The sequence below is a fragment of the Bos taurus genome, chromosome 7, assembly GCF_002263795.3.
Source record: "Bos taurus isolate L1 Dominette 01449 registration number 42190680 breed Hereford chromosome 7, ARS-UCD2.0, whole genome shotgun sequence".
In the NCBI taxonomy this organism is placed as follows: Eukaryota; Metazoa; Chordata; class Mammalia; order Artiodactyla; family Bovidae; genus Bos; species Bos taurus.
This window is the reverse complement of record NC_037334.1, coordinates 96,137,062-96,160,306: the sequence shown is the minus strand read 5'-3', so window position 1 is coordinate 96,160,306 and position 23,245 is coordinate 96,137,062. Positions and strand designations below refer to the sequence as shown.

Genomic DNA, 23,245 nt, shown 5'->3' with positions numbered 1-23,245 from the left:
TTTCCCAGCATCAGGGTCTTCTCCAATGAGTTGGTTCTTTGCATCACGTGGCCAAAGTATTGGAGTTTCAGCTTTAGAATCAGTCCTTCCAGTGAATATTCAGGACTGACTCTTTGGGACCCCATGGACTACACAGTTCATGGAATTCTCCAGGCCAGCATACCGGAATGGGTAGCCTTTTCCTTCTCCAGGGGATCTTCCCAACCTGGGGATCAAACCCTGGTCTCCTGCATTGCTGGTGGATTCTTTACCAGCTGAGCAACCAGGGAGGCCTGGAGAGAGTTAGTGACCCCTTGAGAAAGAGAGAGAAGGGGCTGCAGACAAGGAGGGGAGAGTGGGTTTATTAGGAGGAAGATAGGAAGGGGTCTTGGTTATTTCCTGCAAGGCACCCTCAGTTTTCTCTTTAAGTAGAAGGCGAGGCTTTCTGCACACGGTAGGGGAGAGTAGCAACAAGGGAGTGCAAGGCGTTTGGGGCTGATGAAGGGAGAGGGCCTCCGCTCACCCCAGACCAGCACAGCTGACACTGGGACTTTGTGTGACAAGGGCTGGCAATGCAGCACGCTTCAATTGTGTTCCGAATCTTTGTTCCTTCAGTAAGTTGATACTTACTGAATACTGATTATTGATAAGTAATATTGATACTTAAGTATCGATTACTTTAAAAAATAATATATATCATGGCTGATTCATGTCAATGTATGGCAAAAACCACTACAATATTGTAATGGAATTAACCTCCAATTAAAATAAATAATTAAAAAAAAAATCTTTAAAACTTCAGTTTCTTTGGCAAGATGTTCTAAGGTATAGATAGTACTTAAAAATGGTCTTATTCTAAATAGACCCCAAGCAGAAAGTAAATGACTAAGAACGTGCCGTTCCCTGTAATTGCCAAGCTCATTTGTCATCTATTTACTGCTCTGGTGGGGGCTTCCCTGGTGGCTTATATGGTAGAGTCTTCCTGCAGTGCAGGAGCCCCTGGTTGGATCCCTGAGTCAGGAAGATGCCCTGGAGAAGGAAATGGCAACCCACTCCAGTACTCTTGCCTGGAAAATCCCATGGATGGAGGAGCCTGGCGGGCTACAGTCCATGAAGGTCACAAACAGTCGGACACGACCGAGCTTTGAACTTACCTTTGTGGAATCCTTTGCTTTCCCGCCATTCCTAGGTGCTTCGGCACTGGAAGCAGGCTTCTTGTCTTTGTCCTAGAGCAGAGGAGATGTAATGAAGCTGCTGCAGTCAACACTCCATCTAGCAATTAACTGCTGCTGCAAGCAAATCGATCCAGACTCTTCTTTTTAGGAGCCTGGAATCTCCAGTTTAAATAATGAAAAATTGAGTATTTCACAGTCATGACTTTTTGAACCACAGTGAATGTACACACAGGTGTTCAAAGTGGGAGGTAAGAAGGGAAAAAAATGAGGAAAAGGCGACTCACGTTGACGCCCTGCCAATTTTCACGATGCACTCAGACTGTATTTTGCTTATCAAAATAGAGCCTGGTTCTATCAGGACTGGTTTCTATGTGCCAAGAGGACACTGCTTTCAGAATTATGGAAGAATAATCTAACAGTGGAAGCAACCAGAGTGAGCTAGGGCCAGTCACATACAAAAGTAAAGTCCATTCACCAAAAAGGCATTATTGATGAGGTTCTAGGAGTTGAGAAATAGGATACTGATGTGATCTAGAAATTAAATCACGCAAGATAGGGAAGACTCGCAATTCAGTGACTGGGAAATATGTTTAATACCCGCTGAAACCACATGCATTTTATTCTGAAAATAACAACGGAGGACACTCATTTCACTTTTCCTCCTATTTGGTGGATTACACTTTTTTCCCCATTCACATTCGATCTCCTCTGCTATGCACCAGGCATTTTGCTGATGCTGGCCACAGAGCTACCAGACACATGACTGCTATCTAAAGCCCACAGCTCAGTGGAGTGAGGCCCATGGGACAGGTAACTCACAACGCAGGGATGGCAGAGGAGAAGCCCCTGACCTGGGAAGGGAGAAGCAGACAGGGAGAGCTTCCTGGAGCAGCTGATGCTTGAACTGGTCTCTGAGGGGTAAGGAGGAGAGCTGCTCAGGGCAGAAAAGGGGAGGAAAGCCCAGAGGGCAAGGGGCATGGTGTATACAGTGAGGGACTGCTCTCCTTTTAAATGACCACAGATAAAGTCGTACTGTTACAAGCCAATATAGTGTGGCAATCAAAAATGGTGGCAATGGAGCTTATAAAGCAACATGGAAAACATTTATGATATACTCTTAAGAAATGTTTTATATATAGAATCTAAGTAGAGAATATAGAATATTCTATATATAATATATATATTCTATATAATATATATATAGAATCTAAGTATAATTATGTAAAACCTACATATGCAAAAAGACAAGAAATAACACCAAATAATGGTGTTTGGGGAGAAATAGAATTTTTTTCAAGTTTCCTAGGGCATTAATCAGTTTATTTTACGGTATAAAATTATATAATGTGTGTGTGTGTTGTTTGTACAGAGATACATTAAAAACAAAAGCCAAGAAGAAAAAGCCCAGTACCTTTGGTGTGTCTGTCGAGGTTTCTGTAGTCGAGGGACAGCTGTCAAAGTCCCCTGAGAGGGCATCAATGGGGTCCTGGGCACCTGCAGGTTTCTGAGATATCAACAGAAATAACCATCAAGATTTGCTTTTTGGAGAAGCAAGGGAAAGATGCTTTGTGGGTTATTTCCCCACAGCCCTGAAAATGTGTTCAAAGAAAGCCTTGCTGCATTCTTTTCCTAACAAACTATTATAAAAGAGATCTTACAACAGGAAAATCTTGACAGCTCCATTTTCTTCCACTCTGTTATACAAGGTGCTGAGTATTCTCTGAGCTATGATGTTCTAATCTGGAAAATGGAACTGCCTATGTTGAGTGGCTCTTGGGAAGACAGAAATAATATATAATATACATGCCTTGGCATCAGACCAAGCACAAGGTAGGCATTCACTGAATTTTAGATTTCTAAAATGTGAAAGCTGCAGCTAGAGGTTAAAAAAATTGTTTCTGGAAATACACAGCTATGATATTTACCTCTGATGCCTTGGGCTTCTCTGATGCCTTTGGCTTCCCGGGTGTGCCCTTAGAAACAAAGCAGACCGTTGGTTAAACAAATTGTAAAGGTTTTACTCAGGTGTAAGTCAGTATTTACATGATCTTTATCCAGTGGAGTTCAGTCATCCCCCTGCATCTGTGGCTTCTGCATTGGCAGATTCAACCAACCAGCAGATTGAAACTATTTGGGGATACAGAATTCTAGGAATTTCCAAAAAGCAAATCTTGAATTTGCCACATGCTAGCAACTACTTATGTAGCACTTGCACTGTATTAGGTATTCTGAGTAATGCAGAGATGATCTAAAGTACCCTCAGATTTTGGTCTCTGGGGGTCTTGGAACTAACCCCCCCTAGATACCAAGGGACAACTGTATACTTTGCATAACTGATAAACCTGGGTCCGTATTATCTCTTCACCAGCTTTGCTTAATGACTATCTCATAACTATTTCAATAGCCTTGGGGAAAACGCAAAGGATGAATCTGTTCCTGGAAGTGAAAGAAATACTATTTTAGCAACTCTGTCACTGCTTAACTCTAGTTAAAACATCACAAAAGGTAACTTGTGTTTTTATGTCTTATTTGCTGTTTTACTATATATGTATCCACTACAGCTTATTACACTTCAAAAGGATTTGAGGCACTGAAATGGTCTGTAGGTGATTTTTTTTCAGTGAGGATTCCAAGGACAACTCATCAGGGATTTTCCCATCGGCAAAGGCCAGGACACTAATGAACACATTTCCCAAAGAACACAACAGGGTCAGATGGGACCATCAGAGCAGGGGCATTCTAGCAGGGTGTACAAGCGCTGTCATGACTGCTGAATGCAAGCGAGGGGAACTGATTTCTGTAACAGAAGACAGTGAAGCTGATAGTATTCTATACAGTCAAACCCTTCACAAATCATCAGTGCAGAGACAGAAACTGTCATTTGGACTTCCTTGTTTTTATCTGATGAACAGATCTGGAAAGGGTTATTTAATATCTAGAAGCCAAACAGGAAGGGGCAGGGAACACAGCAGGCTGACCAGGAGAGACACAAAGACAGATAAACTTCTTGACGATACTGTTGCTGTACTGAGATAGAGCAACAGAGCTTTCAATTGGAAATATGGTTTTGCCGGTCTTCGTTCTCAACAGCACCGGTGGTGGTGGTGTTGGGGAAGAAAGAGAGACAGCAGGCCTTGGATCGTATTTGCCCCATGAATTATTTCCATCCTAGCTCTTTTTCTGTTCTGCTTCAACAGAGAGACTCTGTGTCAGGTAAGATTACAAATATCATTCATTGTTATTACAGCCTTTTCTTGCAGAGAATTCTTCTGTGTACCTGCCTCGGAATCACTGTTAAGCATCAGCGAGTGATGGAACATTCTTCAATTCTCTCTACGCCACAGTGCCCAGCACAGTAAACATGCAAGGATACTGGCTCAAATAAATATTAAACAGAATTCTAGACAGCCTGCTCAGTGGGGACAGATTAAATGTGTCAGTCATGTTACATTTTTATGCTATTGTTACAGTGTTCTGTTCAAGTGAGGTTTGAATCTCAAAAGCTTTGGAGTATAGATCCAACCTGGACACCACCTTCATTTACCTCCTTGTTGTCATCCAAAAGATGTTGGTATTTAGGTGGGATGGTGTCATCTCTTTCTCCCAGCTTGTCTCTGTGTTCAGCTTTGGCTTTTTCCTGTAAACATTGAACATACAGAATTACTATTCTGTTCTACCTTCATCTAGCACATTCGAAAATGCAGCATTCAGCATTTATTGGATATTTCTGAGGCAAAACATAGTCCCTCTAAGTTTTATAAGTAACTTAGAGCAACAATGTCAACAGATTTCCAGTTGATGGAAAAAAAGCAAACCCAGTGCTTCTGTTTGTCATTCCACACCTATGAATTTTCTACTTGTATTTTAAACTGAAATAAGCTTTTAAGTAATTATTCTCAGTCACTCAGTCATGTCCAACTCTTTGCGACCCCATGGACTGCAGCATGCCAGGCTTCCCTGTCCATTACCAACTTCTGGTGTTTACTCAAACTCATGTCCATCAAGTCAATGACGAATTATCCAGGTAAGAATACTGGGTTAACATTCCCTCCTCCAGGGGATCTTTCCAACGCAGGGATCAAACCCAGGTTTCCTGCATTGCAGGTGGATTCTTTACCAGCTGAGCCACTAGGGAAGACCGATTGCAGGCAAGTCAGGGCTATCAGTTCAGTTCAGTTCAGTCGCTCAGTCGTGTCTGACTCTTTGTGACCCCATGAACCGCAGCACGCCAGGCCTCCCTGTCCATCACCAACTCCCGGAGTTCACCCAAACTCATGTGCATCGAGTCAGTGATGCCATCCAGCCATCTCATCCTCTGTCATCCCCTTCTCCTCCTGTCCCCAATCCCTCCCAGCATCAGGGTCTTTTCCAATGAGTCAACTCTTCGCATGAGGTGGCCAAAGTATTGGAGTTTCAGCCTCAGCATCAATCCTTCCAATGAACACCCAGGACGGGTCTCCTTTAGGATGGACTGGTTGGATCTCCTTGCAAGGGACTCTCAAGAGTCTTCTCCAGCATGATAGTTCAAAAGTGTCAATTCTTCGGCGCTCAGCTTTCTTCACAGTCCAACTCTCACATCCATACATGACCACTGGAAAAACCATAGCCTTGACTAGACAGACCTTTGTTGTCAAAGTAATATCTCTGCTTTTTAATATGCTATCTAGGTTGGTCATAATTTTCCTTCCAAAAAGTAAGCGTATTTTAATTTCATGGCTGCAATCACCATCTGTAGTGATTTTGGAGCCCCCAAAAATAAAGTCTGACAGTTTCCACTGTGTCCCCATCTATTTCCCATGAAGTGATGGGACCAGATGCCATGATCTTCGTTTTCTGAATGTTGAGCTTTAAGCCCACTTTTTCACTCTCCTCTTTCACTTTCACCAAGAGGCTTTTTAGTTCCTCTTCACTTTCTGCCATACGGGTGGCTGCTGCTGCTGCTGCTAAGTCACTTCAGTTGTGTCCGACTCTGTGCAACCCCATAGACAGCAGCCCACCAGGCTCCTCCTGTCCCTGGGATTCTCCAGGCAAGAACACTGGAGTGGGTTGCCATTTCCTTCTCCAATGCATGAAAGTAAGAAGTGAAAGTAAAGTCACTCAGTCATGTCCGACTCTTTGCGACCCCATGGACTGCAGCCCATCAGGCTCCTCCATCCATGGGACCCTCCAGGCAAGAGTACTGGAGTAGGGTGCCATCGCCTTCTCTGCCGTAAGGGTGGTGTCATCTGCATATCTGAGGTTATTGATATTTCTCCCAGCAATCTTGATTCCAACTTGTGCTTCATCCAGCCCAGCATTTCTCATGATGTACTCTGCACATAAGTTAAATAAACAGAGTGACATTATACAGCCTTGACGTACTCCTTTTCCTACTTGGAACCAGTCTGTTGTTCCATGTCCAGTTCTGTTGCTTCCTGACCTGCATATAGGTTTCTCAAGAGTCAGGTCAGGTGGTCCGGTATTCCCATCTCTTTCAGAATTTTCCACAGTTTATTGTGATCCACACAGTCAAAGGCTTTGGCATAGTCAATAAAGCAGAAATCGATGTTTTTCTGGAACTCTCTTGCTTTTTCCATGATCCAGCAGATGTTGGCAATTTGATCTCTGGTTCCTCTGCGTTTCCTAAAACCAGCTTGAACATCTGGAAGTTCACAGTTCACATATTGCTGAAGCCTGGCTTGGAGAATTTTGAGCATTACTTTACTAGCGTGTGATATTAGTGCAATTGTGCGGTAGTTTGAGCATTCTTTGGCATTGTCTTTCTTTGGGATTGGAATGAAAACTGGAGAAGGGAATGGCAAACCACTTCAGTATTCTTGCCTTGAAACCCCATGAACAGTATGAAAGGGCAAAATGATAGGATACTGAAAGAGGAACTCCTCAGGTTGGTAGGTGCCCAATATGCTACTGGAGATCAGTGGAGAAATAACTCCAGAAAGAATGAAGGGACAGAGCCAAAGCAGAAACAATACCCAGTTGTAGATGTGACTGGTGATAGAGGCAAAGTCCGATGCTGTAAAGAGCAATATTGCATAGGAACCTGGAATGTTAGGGCAAATTGGAAGTGGTCAAACAGGAGATGCCAAGAGTGAACATCGACATTCTAGGAATCAGCAAACTAGAATGGACTGGAATGTGTGAATTTAACTCAGATGACCATTATATCTACTACTGTGGGCAGGAATCCCTCAGAAGAAATGGAGTAGCCATCATGGTCAACAAAAGAGTCCGAAATGCAGTACTTGGATGCAATCTCAAAAACGACAGAATGATCTCTGTTCGTTTCCAAGGCAAACCATTCAATATCACGGTGAGCCTATGCCCCAACCAGTAACGCTGAAGAAGCTGAAGTTGAACGGGTCTGTGAAGACCTACAAGAGCTTTTAGAACTAATACCCCCCTCCCCCCCAAAAAAAGAGGGCTATAAAAACTTTCAATTTAAATGACTTTTTTCTTGTACCTTGACTTTATCCTCTACGGGTTTATTCTCATCTGGATCAGGCTGTCTTTGCCCGAGACTGTCAGAAAGTTGATCCAGGGCATCGTCAAGTTCTTTGTTGTCACGCTGCTAAAAAGTAAATCTGAATTAGTCACTGGTTAGCCACCTTAGGTCACCTGCAGCCCCAACAGTGCCTCTGAGACTTCCGTAAGCTCGTGGGTTTTCCCCAGGGAGGGGGCAGGTGGCAGAGACGCCGGCTCTTTGTCCCTCGCTTCACTCAGCACCTCTCTGCACCTGTCTACCCTCCCCACCCCTAGATGCATTTTTCTTCCTAGAAAATAGGTCCTTCCTAAAAAGATGGGGTTCTTGGCCCGATTTCTAGAAGTCTTATGATGCCTTCAATACATGTAACATTATGTTCCCCACAAAATCACTAAGTTTACTCTCTGATTCCCAAGTGTATTGTTGTAAATAAAGCTTTATACCTAGTTTTAATGACAGCTTCAAATAAAATATTAACAAAAACTAAAAACTCTGACGGAGGAAGTGATGGGAAAGGGATCATTCTAAAACATACTGTGGAAGGCCAAAAAGGTTTTTTGATTGTGGATGTTTCTTAACAGCCTCGATCACTATTCTAGGGACTCCTAAAATCCGAGTATTAAGAACTGAAGTGTAAACGGCAGCCTGGTTATTAATGAGTCTTCCTTCTGTTGCACAGGGACTTTTGTCACTGTGGGTGTGTGTGCAGACATACACACAGACACATGGAGAGAGGGCATTTTACTGGTTTTAACTGCTTCATGAGCGCCCAGGATTATAGCAGCGAATGGTGGCGCCGCCCACAGCCAGATCTGGGCTTTGTCATTGTGCCTCTGGATATTTTCAGATGATCCCACGACTGACCCAACAGGAGGAAAATTCACTCAGAATCTCAGAGTGCAGCAGGAAGCAAGCTTTGATGCTACATCAAAAGGCAAGGGAGCCTAGCTGACTTCACTCAAGCTACTTCGTCTCCAACTAGCTCATAAAGCACTTCTATCTCAGCCCAAGGAGCTGGGGGTTTGGTTTAGGGCAATCTCTTTATCTTTTGATGTGCCGTGGTCTCCTGCATCATGTATAATTTGGTATTGTAAAGAAAATTAATCAAGGAAGTCAGGAAAAGCTTTGGTCCCACAGTCTTGCCTCAGAACATGTAAATAATTAAAACGATATTGACACTGAGGTTTTTCCATTACTAGCATGAAAATGACAAGTTTTTACTGGTATGACTGGGAGGAAAACAATGCTTTTCTACCAGGAATCTGTGATTTGGTGGGCAGAGAGAAGCTCAAACACTGAACAATTCCTTAAAGTAAACTTGAGGTTAAATAATGAGTAGTACTTACAGCATGTATCAGAAAAAATATAAAGGAAGGAAACATTGTCAAGAAAGCGAAACAATTAAAAAAATCTGAATATATACACAATATGCATTATTGCACTTCAATTCTAATAAGGCAACAATATATTAAGCTCCTTCAGTGTGTGTAAAATACTTTCACAGGAATTGTTTTATTTAATCATTTTAGATAATCTCTGTCATCTCCCTATCTTGCCAGTCTTACCTCTTCTGAAACAGAAGGTGACTGTGGTAACAATTTTGTTGACCCTCTAGTTGCTGCTCAAAAACCAAGTACTTATAAGCCATGCTGCTTACCGCAGTGCTGGGGGGTGGACCGGCTGCCTGGGTGGTTGGAGCTGGGGTTTGGGAAACCACTTCAGAGACGACAGCTGAAAGTTTAGCATCTTCAAATTGCTTTTGTAAGAAAACAATCACGAAAAAAGATTTGACCCGTAATATGTTGTAGCAAATTATGCCCACAATGCCATTACTTAAATAAAACCCTCGGGACAGCTTTATGATGGTTGTTCTCTTGATCCGAATGGAAGCACAGCAACACAGCAGCTTAAGAGCCATTTTATTCTACTTTCTACTCCAAGCATTATTTTATACACTTTCCTATTTTCTCTTCCTGCTTATTATCCTAAATATTCAATAAGCTAAGTATTTAAGAGTTTTATGGCTTATACATTTCTTGTTGCACATTTAGGCTGATGGAAGTGTTTTAGCTTTGCTCTTTGTAATGAGTTGCTCTGAGTAAATTTTAGAAGTGGCTCTCTCTCTGTATGGTGCTAGCTATATTGCGCCAAATAACTTCTCTTTAAAAGCTGCTAGAAAATCATGCTGCTAAAAGCAGTGAATGGGTATGCCTGTCTCCAGTAGCCTTGCTTGCCTAAATTAGATACTTATCCTATTTTTAATTCTGTATAAGTGCTGCTGCTGCTGCTGCTAAGTCGCTTCAGTCGTGTCTGACTGTGCGACCCCATAGACGGCGGCCCACCAGGCTCTCCTGTCCCGGGGATTCTCCAGGCAAGAACACTGGAGTGGGCTGCCATTGCCTTCTCCAGAATAAGTGCTACTATTGCTTTAATATTTGGCACACAGGATGAGGTTTCAGTTGTATCATTTTTTCTTAATGTTAAGTAGTATATTATTTTAGAATCTTTCTGAAATAATGACGTTTCTCACTTTAAAGATATACTAAATCTGTCATCGATGGGTTATTTTCCCATTGGCTTTTGGCTTCACTTTCTGAATCAGAACTTTACTTTTTAACATTACTGTATAATAAATCCTGGCACTTAGTTGGCTTAATCTTCCCTAAAAATAAAATGCTTTTCAGTTTTTTCCATATCTTTACGCATTTATTTTTCAAATATATTGGACAGCTCCGTTTTAAATTCTCTTTCCATGCATATACTTGACAGAGTGCACGGCCACTGGCTCTATTAGTTACACTGTTGAAAACATCCAGTGTGCTGGACCATATTTCCTGATGGAATACATCTTTAATGGCCACAATGGGTTGAGGGCCGCTAATTTCATGACTGTTTCCTCATCTCTCATGTCGGATTCTAAGTCACAGGTTTCCACTTATTTCTGCTACCCTAAAAAGTGAGGCACTAAAACCAGGACTCTCAGGAGACTTACAGGCGATGATGTGTCTGAGGGGACAGTGAAGTCCTTGGACAGAGCATCGAGGAGGACGTCTTCACTCAAGGGCTGCAAAGAACCAGGAGACGTGTCAGCAAACGCTACCTCGTCAGTCTCCTCTCCAAAGTACTGTCACTGCATATATGCTGATCAGCTCATTACACAGAAAGCTCTGCCCTTCCTAAATTAACCATCAGGACTAAAGGAGAAAGATACACTCAGAGAAAAACTGGCTTGCTTACTGGGAGCGGTTCCTTGACCTCTTTTGGCAGCAGTGGTTTTCCGTCTTTATCCTGTGCAGGTGGAGAAAAACATGGCATTGAGTCATTTCACATGTATTCTAAGTGTGCACTCTGTAAATAGCATCAGAGGTTGATAGGTTATAGCTGATGATGTACATTATGAAGTCGATTCCTCATTCCAGGAAACAGATTCTCTCACCAGGAAATAGGCTCTCATGAGCTCATGTCAAGAAACAGCTGACAGACATCCCCTAGGCGTGGGGGCTGCTAATGGGGCTTGCCAACTCCAGAAGCCCACGGACAATGGCTACTGTGGTGTGTGGCACAGCGTGCACAGGACACAGAGGGAACACGGGGATGAGACCCTCGCTGGCCTGGGGAGGGGGCTTTGCACGAGTTGCCTGGGAAAAGCCGGGTAACTTTAGAGGCAGTGCATCCAACCACTGTGCACCGACTCTGTGCCAAGCACCGATACCAAGCACTGGGAAAACTCACCCTAGGGGTATGATGCTCAAAACTTACAGTTCAGATGATGCCAACCTTCAAATGACCCTAAGTGCCACTTCTGAGTAATGGGACAAAATAAAGCATTTGGGGCTCTTTAGTAAAAGGTGATTTATAAATAAATGGTAAAATCCCATTTATCTACACATGCAAAAATGTGTAAGCACAAGATTCTCTGTTTGTACACACAGTTAACCCTTGGATAACTGCAGAGGTTAGGGCACGGACATCTCAAGCAGCTGAAAAAATCCATGTGTAATTTACACCTGGCCCTCAGTATCCTCAATTCCATATCTGTGAATTCAGTCAACCACAGAAGGTGAGATGCTGTAGTGTTTACTAGTGAAAAAAGTCCCAACAGAAGTGCACCCAGGCAATTCAAACCCGTGTCACTCCAGGGTCAACTGCACAGTTCCCCTGATACACTGATCAAGGTGGTTTTCATTTGCTTTAACATTAGAGGAGATGCAGAGGTCAAGAGTATCACCAGCTTCCCTTTTCTCAAAGTGCTTTCCCCCATTTCCACGTCCTCTGCGTCCTCATGGACCTTCTAATCACTGTCCAGTTAGGAGGGGAACAGAGCCCAGGGTGCGCTCTCTGCCACCCCTTAGCTGCCAAGGCAGCAAATCTCCCAAGGGGCACACAGGAGTGGGGACAGGGGGCACACTTGTTCCACACTCACACTGAGATCATCCCAAGTTTGGAAGGGGACACCTGCAGTCTACCTTGGGGAGCTGACTCTCCTGAGGAGGCCTGATGGGAGCAGTTGAAGAACAACACAAGATTTAACCCCGAAATCAAGCAGCACCTGGACATGTTATGAAGCCATAGGTAATTCATAATGGGTGAGATCCATAGTTGAGGATGAGACAACCACAGAATAAAGTGGTCAGGAAAGCTAACTGGCCACGTTCTTAGAAGTTACGATGAAAATCCAGCAAAGGGAGAGAGAAAGTAACCAACCTCCAACCTCCTACTCTAAAGAGAGTTACAGGCACTTGACCAGCTTTATCGAATGTGACAGCTACTTACGGGCCACGTGGTCTAAGAACCTTATAAACATACAAGCCCAAACAAATAGAAATGCCATGGTTTCGACTGAATTGTGAAATGCAGAAAGGAAGCAGACTAAAGGGACCCAGCATAATAAACTTTCGATCAGGGAGAGCGCTCAGTATAGTTCCTATCTTTGCCACATAAATGGACTAGTGCAAATCGATGAATACAAAGAGTATCAATTTGATTTTCCTGCATTATTCATAAAGTCTGGTAGAATATTCTCTTAAGTAGTGGTCTCTCCCATATCACTTATTCTGTACAATCTGTATACTCAAAATAAAGGAAATGGGTCAATTTATCACTGGCTATATTGAGTTGCTCAGTCATGTCTGACTCTTTGCAACCCTATAGACTGTAGCCTGCCAGGCTCCTCTGTCCATGGGAATTCTCCAGGCAGGAATACTGGAGTGGGATGCCATTCCTCCTCCAGGGGGTCTTCCCGACCCAGGAATTGAACCTGGGTCTCCTGCATTGCAGGCAGATTCTTTACCATCTGAGCCACCAAGGAAGGCCATATTGCTCACTATAATACAATGTCAAATGGGCTGTTTTTCAACTTTATCTAAGTTTTGTAAATCCTTCTTTAGGAAGTAATTGGTTCTCAGACGGTCAAGCGTCTGCCTGCAATGCGGAAGACCTGGGTTCGATCCCTGGGTTGGGAAGATCCCCTGGAGAAGGAAATGGCAGCCCACTTCAGTATTCTTGCCTGGGAAATCCCATGGACGGAGGAGCCTCGTAGGCTACAGTCCATGGGGTCACAAAGAGTCGGACACGACTGAGCGACTTTACTTTCCTTTGGTTTTCCTATCTATCCATATAAAGATTTCCTGAGTTTTGTTTATTTCTGGTATTGTAACAAACCACGTATCAGACAAGAAAATCTTAGACTTCTTTCCCCTAAGGAAGGAGTGACAGGCCACTGACAAATATTTTAGCTTTACAGTGGGTGTGCTAACAGGATGTGAGTTAAGTAATACTACTTGATGTTTGAAATACTAAGAAACATGACTTTTATATCCCAGGTCTGTTCCATGTCCCTTCTTTATGTATATGAAATTCAATATGAATGAAAATGAGTTAGAAAAAAAGATCCCGGCCTGTTTACCTTGGCTTCTTCTAATCTGTAATCAGGAGGAATCGTTTCTTCTTTTTCACCAAGTTTCTCACGATCCTCTTCTTTGGCTTTTTCCTGAATAAAAATTAAACCGTTTTCAGTGTTAGTACCTCGTTCTCTGATAAAGTGGATGCCTGAGTGACTAAATCCGAGGTCAGTGACTCCACTGTGAGGTTCCCACAGCAACTGTATCTTTGACGCTGTATCCTCCTGGGTTAGCAGGCTCAGAGACCACTGTTTTCAGCCTGCCGGGTTAAGGGGCAGCTGTGAGGAGCGGCAGGCAGTACCACTTCCCGCCTTGGTCCTTGGCAATGGAAACCGGGTGGACAACATGAGACTCAGAAGCCCGATCTCTGTACGCCGGCCACCCACTGCCACACCTAAACACTGGCGCTCGCTCTGCTTCACTTATTAAGCAGGACATGCATCGTAACAGAGGGGTCCAGCCGGCCATGTGCTGCAGGAATTTTTTTTTTTTAAACTGATTTATTTGGGGAGTTGGGGTGACCAATCATAGCTCCAATGATAGCTCCTTTCTAGAAGTTTCTGAGCTGCCATTACCTTGACTTTATCCTCCACAGGCTTTCCGTCTTCTGGATCTGCTTCCTTTTTGCCCAGGCTTCCAGCCAAGGCTTCAACAGCATCGTCTGGCACCATGCCCTTCTGAAAGCACAGCAGCGGGTATACTAAGTAGATGGTTAACCATGCCTTTTAAAAGAGACTACAACGAACAACTCAGATGAGCACATCCTTCTTTCAGGCCTAGATAAGAAGCACAGGTCATCTTTTAATAATTTGGAAAATCTACGGAATTAGAATCTAGGTTTAAAAAACCTGACGTGTTAAAAATGAGGGCAAGCTTCTTACATTAAACATTAAGAGTGTGCAATTTGTGAGCTGGCACTGAGAAGCTTATAAGATCTAACCAGCACTCTGGTTCAGGAATAAGGCAGTTCACTGAATGGGGAGGACCACGGAGAAGCCGAAAGCCAGGAAAGAAGAAAAAGACATGATCTTCAGGCAACTGTCCTAGAGATGGCACAGGAAAGAGGCCCAGAAAAGCCCTCGAGAGGACGTTTTTCCCATTGAAACAGCCAGACCTGCCCTGGAGGCGATGACTCTGGCTGAGCCTGTAGGCACAGAAGCCTGCGTTCTCTGTGTGGCTTCTACTGGTCAGAGTGGACTCACGCCAGTTCAGATGACGGTCTGTGTGACCTACTAACCTGAGTGATACAGTGAGATCAGTCTGCCTGTGGTCCAGCTGATGAAAATGAAACATGCTCCCTAAGATACAGTAATAACACCGGACACAGTGTTATTAAAAAAAAACAAAACAAAACTGGATGAACACAGAATGTAAATGGCATAAAGGGAAAATAAAGAATAAATTATGTTTGGGCTAAAAGATAGGACTGCTACTGCTGCTAAGTTGCTTCAGTCGTGTCCAACTCTGTGCGACCCCATAGACAGCAGTCTACCAGGCTCCGCCGTCGCTGAGATTCTCCAGGCAAGAACACTGGAGTGGGTTGCCATTTCCTTCTCCAATGCATGAAAGTGAAAAGTGAAAGTAAAGTTGCTCAGTTGTGTCCGACTCTTAGTGACCCCATGGACTGCAGCCTACCAGGCTCCTCCGTCCATGGGATTCTCCAGGCAAGAGTACTGGAGTGGGGTGCCATTGCCTTGAGCTGGCTTTTTTCAAACCATAGGTCACGATCCATACGTGAGCAGCACTTAAATCAATTTAGCAGGTGCTGGTCAGGCTTATTTTTAATGAAGAATATAAAACTGAACACATCATGCATATCAAGGATAAGTACCATTGACTAAACTATTGTTTCTACTGTGTGGGTTGCAGAATTGATGAATTTCCCACAGTTGGTCTTGATCCAAAGTAAAGGCTCCTGAATTAAACAGTCTCAAAGATTATTCTTATCGTAAAAGATATATGACCTCACATGGAGTACATATTGGAGTAAAAGCGTCTTTCTGTTTTCTATAGCTTAGCTACCCTCCTAAGTAAGAAAACTTGTTCTGCTGCTAAGCTGCACCACAAAAGATCACCAGGGAATAAAGGGCAGTTAAGTGGGAAGGGATTTATCACCATCTAGTGGTTAGATTATTCATTGGAAAAGGATTGATGCTGAAGCTGAAACTCCAATACTTTGGCTACCTGATGCGAAGAACTGACTCACTGGAAAAGACCCTGATGCTGGGACGGATTGAAAGCAGAAGGAGAAGGGGACGACAGAGGATGAGATGGCTGGATGGCACCACTGACTCAATGGACATGAGTCTGAGTGAACTCTGGGAGTTGGTGATGGACAGGGAGGCCTGGAGTGCTGTAGTCCATGGGGTCACAAAGAATTGGACACGACTGAGCAATTGGACTGAACTGAGTGGTTGGAAACTCCATAGATTTTTTTCCCCCCCAGGGACAACACCCCTGATGTCTTCAACCTGCTTGGGATTGTAACCAAGAGTTGCTGGGGTCCCCAAGTCTTAGCCAAACAATCTCATTGCTACCTGATCCCAGTCACTTGCTCACACTTTTGTTTTCTAGTCTCTGCTGCAGAATCTTTGGAAACCAACGCTGCCTTATTCTGTGTCCTCTGATTCAAGAAATAAGTGAAACAGCATTAGAAGAGCTAGGAGAAGCAGCAGTCTTAATAACTAATGGATCTAGAAACAGGACTACGGACAAAAGCTTCTATCTCCATTGTCAAGTTCAGAACTAGAACTCAAATCTCCGGAAACTTTCTTTTTCTACCACAAGAATGCAGACAGCAGACACTCATCCCCGCCCTCCTGGCTTACTGTCTGCTTTTGCTCGTTCATCCTCCAGCCTCTCTGGAGTTCTCTGACCTTTATCACATTCTGCGCCTATTGTTTCTGGCTCCCGTGGGCGTCACAACCCCAGAAATGCCAACTGACCTCAGTGGTGAGAAACTCCGCAACCGTGGTAACCAGAGTTGGTGGAGTAGAGGCCCAGGAGAGGGGGTAAGAGAATGGCTCTTTTTTTTTTTTCCCGCTCTCCAATGCTTGAGTCTCTACAGTCAAGGTAAAGTTGGAAAGGAGCTAACTTGCTCTTAAGCCCTGGCAGTCACACTCAGGACGACAGGTAGTGGCCATGTTTAGGTACGAGAGTTCTGCACTGGAATGTTGGCTACTGTCTTTTTGACTCCAGTCACTGACTCTGTGCCTACTCCCTGCACAGTCTCTGCCAAGATTCTCTCTCCCACTTCTGTTCTTTACCACTCTGGCCTGTGGCTTGACTCCCACAACCTCATAGTTTTTGGAGGGTACCCTGAGAATCTCCCACGCCAAAAAGGAGGTCACGTCCTGTCCAAGGCAGGAGGAAGGCTGTGACGGGATTTGCCGATGGCACCCAGGATTCCCTGGCAGGAAGCACCCACTCGGGGTACCCAGGACACACGTCCCACACCTTCCCCAAGGCCCTCTTCTCTCAAACAACTAAATGCACAGACCCCAGTATCCCAAGGGCTCCACACCTCTGTGCTGGCCTGACCTGGGCTCACTGGTCTCCCCAGGAAACAGTGCTGTTCCCACTTCTCAGCAGGATCCTGTCCTCCACATGCAAGCCTTTCCAAGTTCCACCAGGAGAGGAGTTTCTTCACCCACTTTAATTTTTCCACAGGAGAATGATCCAACTGAGCTGTGAGTGTCAGACCTGGCCCATATCCACACTAGGCTTGAGGGGGACTGAGTGCAGGACCCTATTTTAAATCTAGCTGAGATTCTGAAGGGTGAAGTGAATTGCTCAAGGTCCATTCAAAGTTCATTTTCCTCATTAATAAGAGAGACATGATCAGAACAGATTTCACAGTGTCCTCATGAATATTTAATGAGAAGATACTGCAAAGAATCTAGAAGATAGTTATTTAGCCTGTAGATTCACTAAGTCTATAGTAAGGAAACATAGTTCCATCAGCTGGTATCCTCTGAGTCAGAATCTACTTGCTAATGAAAACAGAAGAACACAGATTCAACCAGTTAAATATCACACTTCATACAAAAGTCAAAAAGTCAGAGACACAAAAAGAAGAAAGGGAAAGGAAGTGAGTCCATCTGTCACCATTCAGTTGGGAGAAAAAAGGAGTCATGATGATAAAGGTTCTTCTGTGTTCTTCTGTGTATTCACAGAATTCTATGTATACACAGAACTGTACAAAAAAGATCTGCATGACCCAGATAATCATGATGGTGTGATCACCCACCTACAGCCAGACATCCTGGAATGTGAAGTCAAGTGGGCCATAGCATCACTATGAACAAAGCTAGTAGAGGTGATGGAATTCCAGTTGAGCTATTTCAAACCCTAAAAGATGATGCTGTGAAAGTGCTGCACTCAATAAGCCAGCAAAGTTGGAAAACTCAGCAGTGGCCACAGGACTGGAAAAGGTCAGTTTTCATTCCAATCCCAAAGAAAGGCAATGCCAGAGAATGTTCAAACTACCACACAATTGCACTCATCCCACACGATAGTAAAGTAATGCTCAAAATTCTCCAAGCCAGGCTTCAACAGTATATGAATTGAGAAATTCCAGATGTTCAAGCTGGATTTAGAAAAGGCAGAGGAACCAGAGATAAAATTGCCAACATCTGTTGGACTATGGAAAAAGCAAGAGAGTTCCAGAGAAACATCTAATTCTGCTTTATTGACTACGCTAAAACCTTTGACTGTGTGGATCACAACAAACTGTGGAAAATTCTTCAAGAGATGGGAATACCACACCACCTTACCTGCCTCCTGAGAAATCTGTATGCAGGTCAAGAAGCAACAGTTAGAACTGGACATGGAACAACAGACTGGTTCCAAATAGGAAAAGGAGTACAACAAGGCTGTATGTTGTCACCCTGCTTATTTAACTTACATGCAGAGTACATCATGAGAAACGCTGGGCTGGAGGAAGCACAAGCTGGAATCAAGATTGCCGGGAGAAACATCAATAACCTCAGATATACAGATGCTGCTGTTGCTGCTGCTGCTAAGTTGCTTCAGTCGTGTCTGACTCTGTGCGACCCCATAGATGGCAACCCACCAGGCTCCCCCATCCTTGGGATTCTCCAGGCAAGAACACTGGAGTGGGTTGCCATTTCCTTCTCCAATGCATTTAATTGAAAAGTGAAAGTAAAGTCGCTCAGTCGTGTCCGACCTTCAGCGACCCCATGGACTGCAGCCTTCCAGGCTCCTCCATCCATGGGATTTTCCAGGCAAGAGTACTGGAGTGGGGTGCCATTGCCTTCTCCGATATACAGATGACACCACCCCTTACGGCAGAAAGGGAAGAACTAAAGAGCCTCTTGTTGAAAGTGAAAGAGGAGAGTGAAAAAGTTGGCTTAAAATAGTCACAAAACTAAGATCATGGCATCTGATCCCATCACTTCATGGCAAATAGATGGGGTAACAATGAAAACAGTGACAGACTATTTTTGGGGGGCTCCAAAATCACTGCAGATGGTGACTGCAGCCATGAAATTAAAAGACACTTGCTCCTTGAAGAAAAGCTATGACCAACCTAAACAGCATATTGAGAAGCTGAGAGATTACTTTGCCAACAAAGGTCTGTAGAGTCAAAGCTATGGTTTTTCCAGTGGTCATGTATGGATGTGAGAGTTGGACTACAAAGAAAGCTGAATGCTAAATGATTGATGCTTTTGACGTGTGGTGTTGGAGAAGACTCTTGAGAATATCTTGGACTGCAAGGAGATCCAGCCAGTCCATCCTAAAGGAAATCAGTCTTGAATATTCACTGGAAGGACTGATGTTGAAGCTGAAACTCCAATACTTTGGCTACCTGATGCGAAGAACTGACTCATTGGAAAAGACCCTGATGCTGGGAAAGATTGAAGGCAGGAGGAAAAGGGGATGAAATGGTCAGATGGCATCACTGACGTGATGGACATGAGTTTGAGTAAACTCCGGGAATTGGTGATGGACAGGGAGGCCTGGCATACTGCAGTCCATGGGGTCGCAAAGAGTCAGACACAACTGAGTGACTGAACTGATGATAAAGGTGCAGACTTTTCCATCAGGACAGTCAATAAAAAGTGCTTCTGGCTGTTGGTGGGGCTCCAAATCAGCTTGAAAGACACAAGAAAGTGAAGAAGCATGATTATCCACAGTAGCTGAGGAGCTAGAAAGCATGTCAAGAGGTTAAAAACAAAACCACCTGAAATAGTGGAAACCTTAAAATCTAGCCTGAGTTTCCAGCTCCTCCCTGGAGCTGTATTATCCTCCCTGGAGGATAATAGAGCTATCTAAGATTTAATTTTTATCTTGCTAGAACAAGGTAATACATTGGTAATACAGGAGGAAGGGCAGGGGAGGAAGAACACTGCTTTCTCAAGACATTTCCCAAGGCCCAGAGGGTCACTCACCACTGGAGCTGCTGTGGGCGGAGCCGACTGCACGGAACACATAGAGGTCCGAGGCACGTCCTCTGCCACGGGTACAGGGGCAGCGGCCGGGGATGCCTGCAGAAAGAATCAGGCACAACGAAGGACTTCTGAAATACCCAGTTATTAAAATGGGACAACAATGAACCAACAATACGGTCTGCTACCCTACCCGCTGTGAGCATGATTTTCTTGAATGCCTAAGGATCTTGAGCAGTGAATAACTCAAGGTACGTTAAACCTCTGCAGCTACCACTACGTCACTTGGTTTTACCTCTTACCTTAGGTGGGTTACTTAACCTCTCTGAGACACAGTTTCCACATCTGCAAAATGAGAACAATGACAGTACCTACATCTCAAGGCCTTTAATGAGACAAAACACGCTAAGTGCTTTGCATAGTACGTGGGAACACAGTAAGCGCAAAGATTGTTATCAACTGTCATTATTTAGATGATTTGCCATCATATAATACATAATGTTATACAACATAATATTATATAGCTGTAGTATATATATATATATATTGCAATTATGCAATATTTAAATATATCATGTTCATATATCTAACAGCACCCTGTCAGTTGTAAATAGCTAGGTACAAATGCAAGGTGGTAAGACTATCCTGGGGGTTCTCAAAATGAGGTCCTGCGACCACCAACCTCAGCACTGCTAGGGAACTTGTTAGAAATTCAAATTCGTATGCCCCACCTTAACATACTAAATCAAGAATTCTGGGGGTGGGGCTCAGTAATCTGTACTTTGATAAACCTTCCCAGTCATCCTGATGCACACTGAAGTTTGAGAGTCACTATCATTTTGTCACAAGAGTAAAATTTCAAACAGGTTGCTCTTATTCCAGACATTTATGGAAGCAAATCCTATATGCAAGGTGCTTACCAGATGATCATTAATAGTGTATGATCTCTTCTTTCAAGAAATTTACTATGTAAAAATATGTACACATGTGAGAAGTAAAGACCAAAGCAGCTAAAAGCTTGTTTGCAACAAATGTCCCAACAGGGATATAAAAAGAAAGCATGACAGACTTCCCTGGCGTGTTGTATTCTGCTTCTTAAGAGTTGGAAGTGTGGTAAGGTTTGGGGAGGGACATGCGGGAGACAAAGGCCATATTTTAGCAGAGCCTTTTAGGGCTGACTACAATTTTAGCTGATCTAGAATTTGGAGAGGTTATTCCAAGCAGAAAGAACCACATGAGAAAAGCTTGAAGATACATAAGTACTTACTATCAGAGTTTAGTGATGGGGGACACATCTTGGTAGGGAAGGAAGCTGGTGGTGGTGGTGTTTAGTCGCTCAGTCGTGTCCGACTCTTGCGACCCCGTGGACTGTAGCCCGCCAGGCTCCTCTGTCCATGGGACTGTCCAGGCAAGAGCACTGGAGTGGGTTGCCATTTCCTTCTCCAGACCCAAATAAACAAGCAGGAACTCTTTTGGGAAGCTCTTGGCATTGGAACAGGGGGATGTTGTGGCTACAAACATGCTGAGAAAGAATAATGCCAGTGGACACATGGGGTGGGCTGGAAGGAGACCAAAGACAGAGGCCACGGCCGTCTTGAGGTGATGAGTGATGACAGCTTTAAGTAGGTCAGTTACAGAAGCAAGAAGGGAAAGAAAAGCATTGGTGTGAAGGCTCTCCTGAACGGAATACTTGATTACAGGACTTAAACTGCAAGAGTATCAGCGTCAGCTTGGGAAAACAAAGCACATCCATAAACAGGCAAGATGAACACAGCATGTGAAAAAATATGGCAAAACAGGCCTTTTCATCAGCTGCTTCCTGTTAAAATACGTTTGGTCCTGGCATTTTCAAGATGATAGACAAACACTGAAAAACGACCAAAACTGGAGATTTTAAGTTTTAGAAACATACCTCTGTTTTTTCAGTTGGCTTAGATTGTTTTTCTTTACACTTAGACTGGTCAAAATCTTCTGAGAGTTCATCGATGAGTTCTGATTCACTCAGGGGCTGTAATATAAGGAATATTATATAGTATGAAAAAAAATATTTTTTTTTTATTTTGATAGAAGAAAAAATTCTTTCCTAGAGAAAAAGTTTTTCTAGTTAACATATATTAGGTTGCATTTTAGGATCTAAAACCCAAAGCTAATTTATACAGGGCATACATTTCATTTATCAATATAAGATAAATGTCACACAACAAGTAATGAATACTGAACACCGAGTACCATAAAAAATGTTAAAGGTTTATTCAGCTAAAAGTTTTCCTGATACTTCAATTTCAAAGTAATTTTGTGAGAGCTGCATGGTTTTTTTTATGTGATTGCTTTTTCTACTTCCTATTGACTTCCGTAATGAATAAGCCAGAGGAAACATAGATCATATGTTCCCTTTCTATGAGAACGTGGGTTTGGCAGGAAAGTTCTGTTATCCCTAGTTCCTTCTGGTGAAGTAGTATTATTTATTTACTGTAATTGGTCAAAATCTCCACATGCCCTAATCTAAGACAGACAGATGGCATGTAATTCAGAAGCTTGGCCCCAGAGAGGGACAGGCTGAGTTTTGAGCCCTGGCCTTGCTACTTGCTAGCTATTTGACTTTGGGCTATTTACAGGATCCTTTTATGTCTTAATTTCCTCACCTGTCAAGTGGGGATAATAATAGTGCCTTCCTCATTCAGCGAGTTCTCAAAATGCTAACACACAAACACCATTTAGTGTGGTGTCAGGCACACAGTAAGTGACTAATAAATGTAGTTGCTTAGTATCATCATGACAGGTCACTATGCTGGCTAATACCAAATTAAGTAAAGGTAGTGTAGAATCAGAGCATTTGATGATAAGAATAGGATCAAAGTAAATGCTAATGACCTAATTTGAGGGCCCTCTTGATATCAGCTCCTATGTACAATGAATATCACCTATAAACTTATAATAGGTAATAATTCATGAGGTAAATAATCATTAAAATGCGTGAAATGGCCAAATGCTGCTGTCAAAGGTTCCTTTCTCCTTAATACTAGGCTGGCATATGAGTCTCCACAGTGAGATCTGGTCTATGAAAATTATCTGTTTATATCTTACAGTTGTATTTTTTTTTTAAGTATCAGAAAAAAACTTATTTCCTCACCTTGGGTTTTTCTTCAGCCTCTGGCAAGAGTGGTTTTCCATCTTTATCCTGTGAATGAAATTGAAAATTCATTTAAAATGAAACAAAAAATTTTGCTTTCTTATTCCATTAAGTTTGTTTTTGAAATTCCAGGATATGAGAGAAGAGACTGTCTTTTTCTGATATGTTTG

At 43.2% G+C, this 23,245-nt stretch overlaps 1 protein-coding gene across 16 annotated transcripts in view; it reads right to left on the bottom strand.

Annotated features, from left to right (window-relative positions):
- The window catches only part of CAST (calpastatin), a 132,609-nt gene that overhangs the window by 6,852 nt on the left and 102,512 nt on the right, over nt 1-23,245 (bottom strand). For 14 of the 16 annotated variants that reach the window (XM_005209749.4, XM_010807617.2, XM_005209750.4 and 11 more), the window contains 13 exon segments: nt 23,076-23,123; nt 21,858-21,953; nt 19,949-20,044; nt 14,111-14,212; nt 13,541-13,624; nt 10,873-10,923; nt 10,628-10,699; nt 9,293-9,391; nt 7,615-7,722; nt 4,699-4,791; nt 3,080-3,127; nt 2,566-2,658; nt 1,134-1,205 (listed from right to left, as the gene is read on the bottom strand). In XM_005209749.4, coding sequence (XP_005209806.1) covers nt 1,134-1,205; nt 2,566-2,658; nt 3,080-3,127; nt 4,699-4,791; nt 7,615-7,722; nt 9,293-9,391; nt 10,628-10,699; nt 10,873-10,923; nt 13,541-13,624; nt 14,111-14,212; nt 19,949-20,044; nt 21,858-21,953; nt 23,076-23,123 — 1,062 coding nt within the window. 16 annotated transcript variants of the gene reach the window in all.